Raw genomic sequence first — 17745 nt, 5'->3', positions numbered from 1 at the left:
TCTTTGTTCAAATATAATTACTGATATGATCAAATTAACTTTTTGAATAATTTAATTCTGAGTTCGGAGAAAAAAATTGAATTTAGTAGATCATTATGATACAAATTGAGGAAACTAAAATCCAACATTTTTTGATGGTCGGAAGGGGTCCAAAAAAAATGGTAAAGTGGCCTAATCCGGTCTTTCGGATCAGACACCGTCGGATTGAGTTAAAAATAAAAAAGTGTTCAATAAGCTTACGCGCCGTAAAAAGGCGAATAGAATGAGCTGCGAATGAACCCGATTGGTCCATCGATGTCCCCACAAATTGCAAAAAACCATCGATTTTGCTCGAAATTTCAAAACTTCATAGCTCTTGTTGTTTTAAAGATTCAAAGCTGAGATTTAAATGGATTGTAGCTTTTGTACCCATGAAGTATCACACACAATTTCAGCAAGATCGAATGTATACTTTTTGCAAACCGCAGCTGAATGCAAAAAACAGGACTTTTGTAAAATGGCCCTAAAAAAGTTGTGGTGCGGTAACGCGCTATTTTTTTTACGCGATCATATGCTTCAATAGTTAAAGTAATACCTACTAAAGTGTCAACCTCTCATCTTAAGTAAAAGTTAATAAAATATTAATTTTAAATTACTATTATTTTAAATTATAACATTAAAAATAGGATGGGAGTAATGAGAGCAATTATTAAGAGACAGAAGTTATGTGACATTATAGTCTTAATAATTGCTCTCATTACTCCCATCCTATTTTTAATGTTATAATTTAAAATAATAGTAATTTAAAATTAATATTTTATTAACTTTTACTTAAGATGAGAGGTTGACACTTTAGTAGGTATTACTTTAACTATTGAAGCATATGATCGCGTAAAAAAAATAGCGCGTTACCGCACCACAACTTTTTTAGGGCCATTTTACAAAAGTCCTGTTTTTTGCATTCAGCTGCGGTTTGCAAAAAGTATACATTCAATCTTGCTGAAATTGTGTGTGATACTTCATGGGTACAAAATCTACAATCCATTTAAATCTCAGCTTTGAATCTTTAAAACAACAAGAGCTATGAAGTTTTGAAATTTCGAGCAAAATCGATGGTTTTTTGCAATTTGTGGGGACATCGATGGACCAATCGGGTTCATTCGCAGCTCATTTTTTTCGCCTTTTTACGGCGCGTAAGCTTATTGAACACTTTTTTATTTTTAACTCAATCCGACGGTGTCTGACGCGAAAGACCGGATTAGGCCACTTTACCATTTTTTTTGGACCCCTTCCGACCATCAAAAAATGTTGGATTTTAGTTTCCTCAATTTGTATCATAATGATCTACTAAATTCAATTTTTTTCTCCGAACTCAGAATTATCTAAAAATTGACGCCATTTTTTTTTTATTTGATCACACTATACGTTTTTATAATTAGCATTATATCAACAAAATTTTGTACACATTTATTTTATCCTATTAATAATATCAATAATTCATAATTTAATATAGTTTTGTTTAAAAATAGATAAAACAATTTATTTATTTATTTATTTTATGAAGGTAAATAAATAATACATATATAATTCAAAAGGCTTAATTGAACAATATTTATTTAATTAAAAACATACACTGGGGTGGGTTCATAAAGTTTCGTGGAAATTAGGTCATTTTTTTAATGAGTATGCCATTTTTGCATTAGTCGTCACACCGATGAAAAGTTAGGGCAAATTTTTGTTATTTTTTCTGATTTTACCATTGATTTTTAAAACTGACGTGCCAATATATTCTAATATTATTTACTTTCAGAGCAATGATTATTCAATAATAAACTTGTATTCTAATAAAAGTATTACCTATTATTGTTAAATGGTCTTATTGTCTATCGCAAAATTAATTAATATCATCTTAGTTATTTCAAAAATTATATTTTTTTACTATTTGGTCCTTGAAATGTCAATTTCAATTTACTGAATTGAAGTTAACGAAAAAATAATTAGTGTGTCTACATCAGTTAATTTTTTGTTTTTTAATTAAAGTGAGAACAATTGATTATTACAAGCTGTATAAAGTTCACACTGTCAATTGCAAATCGAAAGTAATGGGCCTTAACGAGGTATTCGAATGTAAGAAATTGAAAACTCTAACTTGCAATGATAATGTTATACTTTCGGCTAAAAATTTGTTCTATTCATCGTCTGATGTAATAGATAAACTGCCGTTAGACCCCGTAAAATTCGTTTTTAAACAAATAAATAATATTGACCAAATCGCTTTGGTTCAAGTAGTCCGTTTGCTGGTATATGTAGAGAGGGAGGGCTTTTATGACTGACTGATCAATCGTATTGCAGAATCACAAGTACAGTAATTTTTGCTTATCTTGGAATGGTTTTATTGAAAAATAATAGCAACAATTATATTGTTTTTGCAAGTTGTTTATTTTTTTGAGTCAAAGACTAGAGAGTTTGCTACAAGCAATGAGTAGTTCCATTAAAAATACAAATTTGACCATCGTTTGACCCGAAAGACACCCTCGGGAAATGAAAATACATATTTTTTCTCCTGAAACACCTCTTCTTCTACCTACGGAGAGGACAGGGATTTCTAACTTGAAAGAGGCTTGCATTTTACCGCTTTTTTATATTATAATGCATTTTTGCAAACAATTTGCTAGAAAAAAAATCATCCTGTATAGTTCGCTGCTCTTCGACATCATATTTATGTTTATTATTATTATGTATTTTATATTAGTGGCAGTATTTTTATGTAAGATGGATGAAGAGACCTACATATTATAAAATAAAGTATTATGAACACAATTTTATAATGGAAATATAATAAAAATGTAATAAAAATTTCAAATTTATTATTTCCTTCTATTGTTTGTTCATTTTATAGAAGAAACTGTATCTATAAAAAACAAAACTAAAAATATAATATAAAAATACAAAAAAAAAATATCTGAATAAATATTATTAGAGTATTTCATGATGATGTTATTTCATAGGTATAAAAATGTATCATGATTTTATGTAGATTTATCTAACTTGTAATAAGTCTTATGTTATAGATTTCAAAATTATTGTTGTAAAGGTAAAACGACACGGTTTCTATCTAAAGTATATGTCACCGAATTATTGAAAGAATCGTTTTTAGCGAATGTGTCTGTAAATCAAAGTAGGAATAACATACACGTAATGTAACCATCTAAACGGTTGATCGTTATAGAAACAGACCTAAAAAAAGTACGCGTTTAGCCGCCTTCGTCTGTCTTATATTACCTTTATGAAATACACAGCCATGCACGTGTATATTCAAAAATTCAAAATAGTAATATAGTGAATTATCAGGCTGAGAGAAAAAAGAGGGAAAGACGGTCCCTTTTTTCGGTCTCTTTTTTAACGATCAATAATTCACTTATTGCATTTCCTATGCTTTTAAGCCTTTATGTTATATATAACCAAGTCCGATTTGAATAAAATTTGGTGTCAATGCTAGGGTTTTGGTATTTGAAAGGTCAAGGGAGGTCAAGGAAGGTGCGCAAAGTACAAAATTTTGAGACGTTAATCTCCTCGCTATCTTCCCCCGTTCTCTGAGGGAATTCGCTTAGCTAACGCAGTTCCTGCTCTACGAATTTTTTCATTTTTCAAATAACTAATTGCAATTTTTTGTTTTTTGTTTTTGTGTGCTGTTTGGTTGAATAAGTAATTGTTTTATAATGGAAATTATAAATAAATAAGTTGAGCTTTATTATTTAGTTTTAGTGCATAAATAATTTACATAGATTCATTTAATTTACAAATAGCTAACCTATACTTGAATTCCCTACTCCCCTTACTAGTTTATCTACTATAAGTAACTATTTTGTATACTTTTTGTATTTTAATAAACTTTATGTAGGCAGGGGTGCAATTTTAAAAACGTTATAAATAATAAACCCATCAATTTTTCAAAAACTATAACTTATTATCTAAAAATAAATAAAAAAGCGAGAATTACATAAATTGAATTTTTAATTAAATTTTAAATGATGTTAATTAAGTAAGCCCTTAATTAATCAAGTCTGACAACATGGGGCATTTTTCTTGTTTTCTATTACCTGAATAGAGAATATTAGGACTGATACAAACTATACCAGAATAACCGAATGACAGATGAAGCACTGTAAGAACGAAACCTGTGGTCCTGTGGAATGTGAATAATAACTTGGTCCTCGGAAGAATGCATCCGCCTGAATGGACGTTATTTTGAGTTATTTTTTGAGCCAAGTTACATTTAGTGAATTTTCTTGAATACTTTTTATGCAATCAATGTGTTTCCGTCTTAAAAATAGAATTTAATAAATTTAGTAAAAATAATACAATTCGCAATTCGCAATTCGCTTGAAAATCCATTTTTATTTCTGAAATACATTTTTATATATTTGGAGATGAGAAAAAAATAATTTGGAAAAGTTAATGAGTTTTTGTTTTACTGCCTAGTTTTTTCCGTTGCTAACAAAATAAGTATCCGTAATCTGAACCTTTAAATTTATTTATTTTCAAAATGACGGACTACGGACACTCCACTTTAATGAGTACCTACAGAAAAAAGTCGACAGTGTCGGACAATCGATTATGAAAGAAGGTAGAAACACATTTTTCAATTTTCGGTTGGTTGAAAAATCAGAGCTTAAATAGCCCAGCTTTCTCAATATTAATAGAGATGTGATTTTATAGTAGGTACAAAACCTCCGAATACCTTTTAAATTTAGTAACTAATTGAATTGTAGTGAAATTTGCAAAAATATTGTTTTATTTTATTGCAGATTTTGATCCAAAGAAAGCCATCCAACCAATAAAATGAAAACAATAAAGCTAAACAATTTACAACCCGGCGAGACATTGAAAGAAAGAAAAGAAATTGATCATTATTTATTTACAAATGAATTTATAATGAAATTAATGGCAATGTGGCCGATCTCAACGTCAAAATCAAATCCAAAAGTTATAATTTTCAAAATAATTTATTCAATAATTGTTACAATATTATCATTACAGTTATCGTTAACATGCACATTAGATTTAATTTTAAATTCAAATGGTGAATTGATTAAAATTACAGAAGGTTTAATTAATTCTCTGTTATATATTGTTGGTACCATACAAATTATTTATTTTCAAATACGTGCAAAAGATTTATTAAAATTGGTGAAACAATTGAATCAAACATTTCGTTATGAATCCGCACACAGTTTAGAAACAATAACAATGCAAAGTTCTTATGAGTATGCTAAAAAATTAACAATTCATTGGAGTTGGATATGTGTTGTTAGTAAGTTTTCTGGTTTTTTGTCTTTGTTTTTATTGCACTTGCACAAAAAAATAAAACATGCAAATTGTAAATTTTTCTATAAATGCACGCACTTTCGCACCCTTTCACTTGTGACGGGAATTTTTTAAATCCATGTCTTGTCTTTTAAAGTATTAACATCATAGTTTGAGATGGTGGGAATCCTTCACGATTTAAAAGGCAGAACTCAAAAGAGATTAATAAAGGAAAATATTAAAAACAAAAATGAAAAATCGAACTATTGCAATAGTGCTCTTCATACTGAATCATAATTAATAACACGAATTCTAGTTTGTAAATCGTTATATTAAACAACTTTTGTTTTTTTCAATTTTTCTAAAATTGAAATTGTATGAATAGTAAGAAATTCATGTTTTAATCTACAATGGGATTTTCTAGCAGGGAGACTAACAAATGAAATTTAAAAAATTTAAGAAAAAAAACCTACAAATATTTCGGGTACGGAACCATAAACTAGCAGTTGTAGCAAAGCTAAAAACACACTCCATTACACTTTTCTTTATAGGCTTCTCCAAACTAAACCGATTTTGAATATCAACGCCTCTTTTTATTTGTACCGGGTACGGAACCCTAAACTCGCACTTAAAACATAGCTAAAAACACTGTTCATTAGATTATTTTTCAAACAAAACAAAAAAGATCAAAATCGGTTCACCCGTTTAGGTACTACAATGCCACATACAGGTAGATAAACACTGATCAAACATAGAACACCCCTCTTTTCGATTTGGGGGGGGGGGTTAAAAGTACAGACCTTTAATGTAAACTTGCTGGGCCTTCTTAAAGTCACTCGTGATTCAATCTCACTTTTAATTGTGACTTTGTCCATTTTAAAAATGAACATTAATTGCCAAAATAATGTCTCAAGCATATCGTGTACTAGATGTTTTCCATCGCATAGTTCCTACCGTCGTATCAAAATACGCTGCCTTTATCACTGTCAACAATAACCGAATTAAGTAAATACAAGATAAGAGCATCGAATTGGCATCATTTTCACGAAAATTGTGTTCTCGCAAATTGAGAAAATTGTGCAGTTTAACCGAAAAGCAGGCTACAAATCGGACGGTTCGTTAACAAAGCTTCACCCAAAATGGCAACTAAAACTTTTTCTGTAATGTTTAATTCATGAACAGTGAAAATAAAATCTTCCGTTACAATTGCCAAATTCCTTTAATTTACATGAACTTGATTAAAAGAAAAGCGCTTCTAACAGTCAAGTCTTATTGTATACTACTCAATTGTGAATTTTGGCATTCGTTGTTATTTTACCTTAAACAAAGTGGAACTCGTTACGAAATTTAAACTTCAGCAGCTAATCTAGCGTCACTGAATAAATGATCTTGGTGTAATATGTTTAGTATAAATGTTTTATAATAGGCAATTTAAGATAGACGCCCTGTATTAGGGGTGGACTTACCAGTAGGTAGATGTCTTCTTTTGTAATAATAATTTGTATAACTTATTTACAGGTGCTTTAGGTTGGATGCTAAACCCATTTCTAATGGATTCACCAGATGGTAAACGTTTAATACCATTAAAATCATGGTACCCATTTGATTATCAAACATCACCAAACTATGAATTAGTATATGGTTTACAAGGAATTGGACAGATTATATTGGGCTCAGCATTTGGTAATTTAGATTGTATGTTTATGACAATGGTAATATTAACTAGTGGACAATATAATTTATTACGTTCAAGTTTGAAGAATATACGGTATACGGCTATGTTAAAAGCTGGTATTACTGAAAAGAACGTTCAAAAATTTGCAAATTATTTCAATCAATATGGAATTCGGTAAGTGGCTATCGATATGTATCTTTTGAGTTATAAAGACTTATCCCGTAATTATCACACGGTTTAAACAGAGTGAGTCATTTTAATCTATAATGACTGAGTCTATTCCTTTTGCAATTTTTTTTCTTGAATGAATAGTTAGTTCCATCGCTGAATAATTTAGCAGGCTAGTTACTGCAACGAATACTAAATATTTTAATTTTAGTTTTTCATAATACAATATCCCCTTATATATGCAGGGAATAATATATAGTATGCATAATTAATTCATCACCTATATCATTAGCACATTCCCACCCTTCTTACCTGTATCATTAGCACATCGCTTCTACGCTTGGTCTGTATTGTATATTTTATTTGCTTAATCGTCTTTTGATTCTGGATTTTTATTTCTATATCTAATAAAAATTTCTTCAAGAGTGTCTTTTAAAAAAAAACGGTACAGTTAGGGACGATAGAGGTAATAATAAAATGATATGAACTTTTCAAAAATAGGTCAATATACCTGTAGTAATAAAATTTTATTATAGATAAAATTCTCATAATTTGCCTACTCTGCCATTTATTTATATTCATAACCCTCATCAAGGAGCACTTTTACAACCCTTGCTTATATAGTAAAGATTATAATTACCTCTATAAAAATTCTGCGTTGTTTTATATTATATAATCCTTATAAAACCGTAGGCTAAATGTAGATTAATTATTAAATAAACAATTGGTTTATTTGAAATTTACAAAAATATTTTTCTAATGAGTAGGTGTAAACAAGTGTCAATAAAGGTGTCACCGCCATAATTTTCTATTTAATTAATAAGAGATAATATTTTTCTTGAAAATAGATACACAACTGGCAATCGACAGTAAAAAAGAGTAAAAATATAAGACGAATTTATTAATTTTATAAAACAAAAATTGGTTATTATTTTATAAAGAACAACTTCTTAGTTTAATTTGTACAGCATCTCTTATTAGTTACTCGCTTTCTGCACCTAATAAAGAGAGTGCACATGGAAATTAGTACCTCCCATCATCTTTACCACTAACTAAATACATAAATCAAGTGCAGACAAATGAAAATTTTAGATGCCAATCTCCAAATCTGTGGCTGGTTCTGTAAAATTTTTATCTTCATTAATGTGCTCTACTTTTTGTCACGGGGCTAAGTAACTTGTGACTAAGTAGTTGATTGTGATAATTTACACCACGACTGTTCTATTGATGAAATAAAACTAATTTGGAAAAGAGTAGGTGGCATAAAGTAAATTGCATTAATTACGAATTATTCAGCTCCATTAACAAATTTTTAATTTTTAATTCAATTTCCGAAACAAATAAATTTTAGAAGTTACAGTAATAAATAATAATTTATAAAAATATGTCTAATTAAAATTAGTATTAAATTTTTACTTTTTTAATTTCAATTTAGTAATTAAATAATTTTTTGTTTCGAAAGTAGCATAGACGTATTTAAAGAATTGTGCAAATTCATCGTGATTATGGATTTTTTCTACTTTACAAATATCTTGTTTTAAACATTATCGAAATTAGATTGTAGTAATATTAGTTATGAAATATATGTTTAACAATTTATTAACCAATAGTCCATGAAAAAATGTGAAAATTGTGTTTCGGTTTTCTTTCGCTGTTGATAATAATATTTCTCATTTCAAAAGTGCAACGAGTGTCGATCGAGCTAAATTATTTTTTCTGTTATTATTCTATATATTTTGTTTCATTATCGTATTAAACAGGAGAGAATCTACCTAATATGAAAATTTCCATAGAGAATAGAATGTAAGGTGCGTTTCTATTAGCAATTTTTCCCATTTCTGAGTTGTCGAAATGTATACTGATTCTAAACCTGTATAAAATGGTAAATATAAACTTAGACAACTGCTGCTATGTAAAATACGAAATGAGAAAATGAAGAAATATCCAGAGTGCTTATCAACGATTAAAATAAAACGAAAAATTTATTTCTAACTTTATTTGTTTGGAAAGCATTGTTCTATACACCACTTCTCAGTAGTAATTAATTGAGGAGTCAGTTTTCATTAATTATTAAACCGTTATAATTCGAAAAAATCATCAACATAATCTACAAATTGAATTATTTACTTCCCCGGCTAAAATCTTTGTATAAGAATATTTATATTACAGAGCAATGTAGCTTTATACATATTTTTTATATTTAGCAAGTCTGAGGATATCACGTCTTTTCTTGGGATATTTTTGCATCGATCCCTTTTTTGATGATGGGTTCGTATTAGCTTTGTTAAACTATAATAAAATGTCAATATAATAATATTTATAATCGTGACTATTTATCTAAGAAATAGCTATACCCACAAAACATATAAAATTATAGCAGATGTATATCACGATATATCAGAGCGATATTGAATATCTTTTAATTGTGGTTTGTTGATTTTAATGACAGTCAAACAATCATAACTACTCACAATAACCTTCTAAAAAAATAGGTTAATACTTTAATTACATTATTTAATTAGATTTTTGAAATATCATTTATAAAAATACTCTTAAAATTACTTATAATTTTAAGAATGTTTTAAATATTACCAAAACAATTTAAATTAACACACAAGATAAATTTACTAAATTGAAAAAACTTGTAAACGTAAGCGTACAACAACTAAATATTTCTGTTCTTTAGTTTATTGTTACCTGCGTTATCGTAATACATTTTAAAATTTTATGGATCTTTCTGCGAAAATTTTCAAAATGATTTTAATTTATTGCTTGAATATTCTCTTTGGACTTCCAGATATTATTTGTCTTTGAACTTCTCTCAAAAGCTCCCATTCTCAAGTTTCTCACAGTCACTAACACGTACACTAGGCTTCTCAATAAGGGAACCTTTTGCTAAAAGCTATTGATAAAATATTCTGAAAAATTTCGGTACGTCATAAAAAACCCATATGTTAACAAGAGATTTTCACAAAACACTTTACTATGAATTTTTCGATTGAAAGTTTTATCAATATTATTTATCACTATCCCTTATACGTGGAAGGATATACTGATAAAATCGCTATGAAAGAGTGAAGTGAAATCGATATTTTACATTAAAAATAGATACATTAATATAAGTATTTCTAATTAACTTCCTACTATAGGAAGCTATTGTAATAGGTCCGATTTTCGAAATTTTCAACATATCTTTACATTTCATGGTCAGGACAAGGCATTAACACAAATTTGGAGAAGAAGTATGTGTGTGTGTGTACGTGGTCATTTTTTCGTCATCGATATCGTGCGAACAAAAAATTATATCTACTTCGTTGAGGTGTCGATCAAAATTTATTGACGGCAATATGATCCGGAAATAATTGCATAACATTAAGTGAAGTCGTTTAAAATCGGTGGGGTTTTAATTATTTTTTTAAAACTAATATTCTAGGAAGTTTGTTATTCGTGTGGACCTCAACCCTGTTCACGGCTAGTTTACTTTTTGTAGCCATGACGTATTGAGTAACTATCCTCTCATTAAAAAGTTTGTGAAACCAATTTCCCGAAATAATTTGTTAAAATAAAATCAAAAAACCGGTTTTTGTTGACACAATAATTTGATATATAAATGCTTATAGGCAATATTCATAACAGAGTTGTAAAGAAATTTATATATCAAGAATAATATTCATACCAAAATATATTAAAATTCAAGAAAATTTGATACCAAAAATTACCTATCCCCGATTTAAAGATTCACAGTGGCAAAAAAAAAAATACGTTGAAAGTTTCAAACGGATATGAATAAAGTGGTACATATAGAAATTCGTAATTATCAGAGTATCGGAGGGGTATGAATATTGGACAAAATTATTTTTCCATTTTTTGTTATTTCTTCTGTCAATTTAAAAAAATTGTCTGTGCCTTTAAAAGAGAACGCCCGGAAAGATTACTATAGACAAAAGTTGTTAATTTTCTATAGATAACATCATATGCTGAAGTCACCTTATTCTAAGTGTTTTCTAATTTTTTTAAGCGAACCAATTGACAAATCTAAAAATCTAAGCATCTTTGCACAACGACACTGGAACGTTTATACACTAGATGATGAATTATTGGAGGATAGTTTATCATATACAAACAAATTTGACAAAGAACTAGAAGAAGCCTTGAATGATTGTGTAAAACACCATCAAGCTATTTTAGAATTTTGTGAATTAATGGAATGGTTTTTCTCACCGATTGTCTTAATTAAAATGGTTTATGGTACAGTATTTTTATGTTTGTTAGCGTATTCAGCAACATCAGCTGTGGTAAGATTCCATTTTGATATACTGAAAAGTGGATTGTAAAGTAGATATTTATGCCCAGATAAATCACCGAATCTATGTTGCCAATTTCAATAAAACGCCTGTTGGAAAGTAATTTTGACACCAAAGTTACGATTTAGAATTTGAACTTTGTTTAGTTGATACAACAATGTATTTTTTCGATAAAACTCACGTCCTGCCTTCAAGAATTTATCTTAGATAATACATTTATTAATTTCATTTTTCATCGCATTTTTTAGGATGTCGATTTTATGAAACTGGAAAATTATGTACAATATTTATTTTTAGCATTGGTGGAAATTTTTTTATATGCGTATTTTTCGAATATTTTAACTGATGAGGTAATAAAATTATATAATTATTATGCTCTGAGGCGAAAAATTTTTCTGTTTTATGCTTTTATAAATGATAAGTCTTTATTAAGCTTTGTTTTTCCTATCTACAATATTTGATTTGTTTTTCATAATATAACATTCTTTTATCATTTTTTGTTTGTGTGCATATGCCTATTTGTTTGTTTATTGACAAATTAGATATGGTCGATACATTTTCCAAATAGTACCGCGTAGGGCTAGATGTAGAACCTGGAGCTCAAAGTTTCTAGAATCATTATGCGTTAATGAAATGAGAGTATTTAAGAATGAAAATAGACAGAAGACTAATTGTTCAATGTGATTTTGGATTTTGTTTTCGAATAAACTAAAAATTAAATTTGTTTGCGAAAAAGTAATTTTCAAATTATACTCAACATAAATTTGCGTGTTATTCTGAATTAGTTGTTTCACGATTCTAGTTTAAAATTTAACATTAAATTTTGAGGAGGTAAAGTTTCAAATATGCAAAGTGATGTACCTTGAATCAAACAACATAATATATCATGGATACATGCATAATAATATGTATGCGTCAAATTTTAAAATTAATTCTTGCTAGTATACTCAAGGTAACGAAGTGTAAGTGGGAAAAAGAATTATCATTCACACCGAACTAATAAAACTGCTCTGGGTAGTGGAAGCCCGTAGGAAAAATGTGTCGGGTTTTCAATTTTTCAATCAAATACATTCCATGATGCTACTACTATTTCTATTCATATCTACTTTACTTCAATATCAAGTTTAGCTGTTGCAGTTTCAGAATCCAATTGAAATTTTCCTCGTAAAACCAAAAAAACCCTTTTCTGGCATTTTTGAATTTTTACAGCCTTTGCAACATCTTAAACAATTCTATATTTAGAGAAAAAAATATATAATAAAATATTGAACAGGAACAAATGTGTAAAAAACTTTGATTAAAATTTCATGAACCTTTCTGTCCTCCTAAGAAAAGTGAGTTAAATGGTAGAGCTACCTTCAAACAATTTCATTTTCAATTTTGTGAATATCAATTAAAAGTACAATATTATTATGACTTAAATAAATTAATGCCATAAAATTTCTAACCATAATTTCCAATTTTATATGTTAAGTAAGAATAATGTTGCTCTTTCGTTTTTATTATTTACAACAGATTATTATGCTTATAAAGTTATAATACTTTGTTAAAGTAAAACACTACTCTATCATAGATTATTCGAGTTGCATGTGAGTAAAAGGGTTAAGTTCGGGTTGAACGAGTGAAGATCGAATACGAAATTTTTTGATTTTGTTATTTTAAAGTTTTGTTATTTTAAATTTTATGAGAATCATAATATTGTTTCAATTCAACAATTTCTTTAAATTTTGGAATTCTTTTAAAGCCTATTTTTGCGTTATATTCTTGCGTCAAGTAGTAGGAAACTCATGAAAGCCCATATTTAACGTGGGCTACTAAGAATTATGCGCCGCTTTTCATTACAAAATACACGTGAAATTTTTATACAAAATAGGAAAAGATCTATTTCATAACTTTTTTCATCTCAACCATTGATAATTTGTTCCACAAAAAGAGTATCATCCTGGGGCTGTAGCCCATTTTCATTCTTTTAAAGAATTCATTATGTCCGATAAAGAAAAGTTCAGACGATAACTTGTTTTATTTTTTCCATTTATATTTTTGCTCAGTTATGAACTATAATGTATCTATGACTACTATAGAAAGGGGAAGGTGTAGTGCCCAAAATAAAAATTTATATTTATGTGTTTTTTAAAGTCAGTTTTTAAAAATATAACAATGAAAATTGTCTGTGTTTATAGTAATGTTATTCCTCAACACTATGTATTTTTTGGAGAAGTATTAAAGAATTGTTAATAAAGATTTTTAACCATGGTACAGGAATTGTGTTTCATGGTACAATATCACGAAGTACCAAATGATACATCCATACATACTTAGAATCACCCTTAAGGATTGTACTTACAGTTATTTCTTCAATATGTAATCGTTACAGTTTCTTCTAAAAGACAGTATCGTATAATGTCTGTTATTGAAACATTGAAACCATACACTTTTCCCTTCAGGCACCAACTACTCTGAACGTCCAACAACAAGTTCAAGTGGTACTTTTCATGACTGGGAAGAGGTTTAATAACTCGGAAGTTTATTTTTAGTTTATACAAAAACAAAACCACATTAACTATCTTCAGCGTATCTGCATTCTCAGAAAATATCCTTATTTAATACAAATGCTGTCCTGTAAATGTGCTGTATTGAAGCTACATAATGATTTCAGGTACATTGATACTCTAGGTACTACATCTTACCCTATTATATGTATATCTATAATAACCAACAATCTTGCCTATAAGCCATAAACTTGGGAATATACATATATGTATATATATTTATAGAGTATATATTCCACTATCTAATATTAAATTGAGGGATATAATTTTGCTCTTTATAAGCTTGCGGCGAAATGTTATAAATTGTCAACTTTCATATTATGTGTTGTACCATTTTTAGTCCGCAATTATGATCATCTGAAGCTTTTTAGACAATACACGACATTTTATAAATCAGATAGTTGTCGCCCTCTCTGACTTAAGAAACCAAAGACGTCCGAATATCAACCTTTAAAACAAAATAAACATATCTAAGAACACTCTCCTTAAAATTACCTTTTACCTTAGAGCCTTCTTCAAACTGAACCGATTTTGAAGATCATTGCGTATTTTTAAGCTGTTCCGGGTACAGAACCTTAAACTCGCACTTGAAGTACAGCTTAGAACACTCTCCATTAAATTACCTTTCAAACGAAAAAAAAAAGAAAATAGGTTTATTCGTTTAGGCGTCACGAATCCACAAACAGACAGACAGACAGACAGACAGACCGACACGTTTAGAATTCATCGTTAGTTAACGCAGCAACTCTCAGCGTTGCAGTCTCTCGTATCATAATATTTCAATTTATTAACAACCGAACCAAAATAAGGAGTATTATAAGTTTGACTGCTATGTGTGTCTGCCTGTCTGTCTGTGGAATCGTAGGGCTGAACCGATTTGAATCGTAGGTCTGAACGGGTGAATCGATTTTAGTTTCGTTTGTAAAGTAATTTAATTGGGAGTGTTCTTAGTTATGTTTCAAGTGCGAGCTTAGGATTCCGTACCCGAAAAATTGTTGCCAAACACACTTTGCTATAATTTCTAACTTTGGCTGTAATATTCCATATAGTTTATACGTGCTACATGCTAATATAAAATCTGAGATTGTTATTTATTGTATGTTTACATATTATACATACCTACTGTACGCTGTTATACCCATCATATCCTACCCAATTCAAGTTTTATCGATTATACAAACAGTATATAAAGAGCCTTCTTAATAATAATATATGATCTATTTTATAAATGAAATTTTCAGGCCTCATTAAACCGTATATGTAATATGATAATATGTATTCTATCGGAAAATCAAAGAAGTTTTTATAGTGTTAACCCAAAAATAATAACTTTTTTTCAAATCGAAAATAAGACAGTTGATAGATTACAATATAAATTGGAAACTTATCTGAAACTTCAAAAACATTAACCTACTTCCATCAAAGGACCCCGTAATATTAGATAGGAAAATGGTTTTCTGTGAAACTTTTTCTAACTCACTCTAAAATATTCTTTGAATCATTCTGATGCTGAAGAGCTCTCACAGATAAACAAATTTTTATTTAGTAGTTTTAGACCTAGTATTCTAGTAGTATTCGAATATATTATAGTTTTAGTATATGACTAGGAAAATGGTTTTCTGTGAATTTTTTTCAAACCTTTTGAAATTATAATTATAGTTATACATATTGTTGGGCAAATGATTATGACAATCCACAGTGTTGGGCAGCCCGTGCAAATATTTTAACTTTGCAATCTCTATAGATTATAAATGCCAAAGTAAGCATGTTTGTTTGTTCGTCAATTTAATAACTAGAAATTTTAGTAGAAGGTATTATCGATTAAGTCGTGGTCTTGAGGAAACGATTCCCGCTGCTCATACTAAAGGTCGTCATAACGAAACCAATCCAGAATAATAGAGATTTTTATATCATAGTTCCTACCGGGTGCCATGACATCTTTCGCGGTACATCTCATAGCCAGTTTATTATATTGTTAAGTGGAAGATATGGATCTCAACGAAATGTAGTTTCAACAAGAAGGCGTTTTGTCTCTTCCTAATTGATGAAAATCTGTTAAGAAAGATACTTGGTTTCAACACCGCCTGAAATTCGAAGAACAAAAACACGTTGTAATCGATGACAACACCCTCTTTAGTTTCTGTCCTGTATTAAATCAAGTGCCAAAATGTACCCGGGTTCGCACTGCTACACTGTCTTAGTTACTATGTTGTTATCAAATGGAGATTAACCTATCAAATAATCATTGTTATTTAAATTAATGTTCTTTTTTAGAGTGTATCGATTAGAAACTCCATCTATGAATGTCCATGGTACGTTTGTAATAAACGTTTTAAAACTTCAATGCAATTGATATTGATGCGATGTAACAAACCGGTTATTTTAACTGGTGGAAAATTTTTCCGTTTATCTGTTCAAACATATATTTCGGTAAAAATTATTTATTTTGCATTTGGAAAATATCATAATAAGCTATCTAAATATTTGTCAAAATCTAAACGAATAGAAAAGTACAATAGGATTGTACGAACACCGTATAATGTTAATCGAAACCATACAAATAAAATGAACCCAAAATTATCAGTTTTCCACAATGCCTGGTCGATTAGAAAACTGCCTTGAATTATAATGGAACGTTTCCTTTATATATTTCAGTGCTGAATGGCAAATTAATCGCATTTAATGTACATACCCACGCAGTTTAAGTTCCGTTTATGACGATTCGCTTCGATTTTCTAAATATGCGCAGTTTTCTATGGTTATCCGATCTTTGGATTGTTATTCGTCTGCTGTTTTTTGGATTTTTAAACAAACAAATACGTACAGAGTTAGTTCATGGAGCCCGCCCTTATTCCAAAGTAAGGCAGGCAGCAAGTCTATTTCACGAGACCCGTAATAAAAAAGCTTTCGATAAAGACTTTTTCGCCGTGAATCTATTGTCAACCCTTTGACGTTTATAAGACTCCTGCCTGCGTCGTTTATATTTACACCTATTTTGAACCTTCGTTAATGTACCTTCTGATCTTTTTATCAACGTCTTCATCGAAAACATTTTTAAAGCTTTCTCATTTTATAAACCGTACCTACTAACCACATTGTTAAATTTAGATTCTGACAAATAGTTAAACTACAGTTTTCATGAAATACATGCAATCATGTATGGATGGTTACAGGTAATAAATATTTCCTAATCATTATTTATTTTTCCAGATTGTGAGAACGGCATTTTCATATTTCACCATGTTGCAAACAATAAATGAAAAAAAGTAAATTTTCGATATTCCATATGCAATGTTAAAAAAAATATATTTTTAGTTTCGCAATTGAGATTTTTTCATATTAGTAGAAAATTATTATATGAATCACATGTAAGCAAATTCTAGAATTTATTATATAAGTAGAAATGATTTAGAAAATTGTAACTAGAAAAAACTTGAAAATAAAATATTATCTATAGATGAAATTGAATTTTTATCTTGAATGATGTTTTCTTTCTTGGAATAATAATCATATGATATTAAATTTGTTCCTTAATAAACGTTATAATCCCATCAAATTAGATGAAATTTGCATATGATTTACTGAACTTATGCCAATTTTTAGCTTCATATCAGAAAATTAAAATTTTTCATATTTTCAGAAAAATATGAAAGAGGTGATTTTGGAAAAAACAATACCACAATAGACAATAGTCTAAAGTTATCGGGCAGTAATAGACAATAGTCTAAAGTTATCGGGCTTAAAATTTGCGATCAATTTGCAT

General features: G+C 29.0%; 1 protein-coding gene across 1 annotated transcript; it reads left to right on the top strand.

Moving 5' to 3' along the window:
- The first annotated feature begins 4914 nt into the window (after nucleotides 1-4914).
- Nucleotides 4915-17667, top strand: LOC123301133 (putative odorant receptor 85e). The gene is made up of 6 exons (XM_044883867.1): nucleotides 4915-4965; nucleotides 5020-5293; nucleotides 6805-7135; nucleotides 11148-11424; nucleotides 16257-16412; nucleotides 17623-17667. Exons 1-6 carry the CDS (start codon nucleotides 4915-4917, stop codon nucleotides 17665-17667), a joined length of 1134 nt encoding a protein of 377 aa, XP_044739802.1.
- The last annotated feature ends 78 nt before the right edge of the window (nucleotides 17668-17745 follow it).

This window comes from Chrysoperla carnea, chromosome 5 (genome assembly GCF_905475395.1).
Source record: "Chrysoperla carnea chromosome 5, inChrCarn1.1, whole genome shotgun sequence".
Lineage (NCBI taxonomy): Eukaryota > Metazoa > Arthropoda > Insecta > Neuroptera > Chrysopidae > Chrysoperla > Chrysoperla carnea.
This window is presented reverse-complemented; position numbering and strand designations above follow the sequence as displayed.

What these genes read in the sequence shown, in the direction of transcription:
- LOC123301133 (XM_044883867.1), top strand. Translation starts at nt 4,915, where the DNA reads ATGAAATTAATGGCAATGTGGCCGATCTCAACGTCAAAATCAAATCCA. An exon ending in CGTCAAAATCAAATCCAAAA is followed by an intron (nt 4,966 to 5,019) that starts GTTATAATTTTC and finishes TTATCATTACAG; the next exon opens with TTATCGTTAACATGCACATT. An exon ending in ATTCAGCAACATCAGCTGTG is followed by an intron (nt 11,425 to 16,256) that starts GTAAGATTCCAT and finishes GTTCTTTTTTAG; the next exon opens with AGTGTATCGATTAGAAACTC.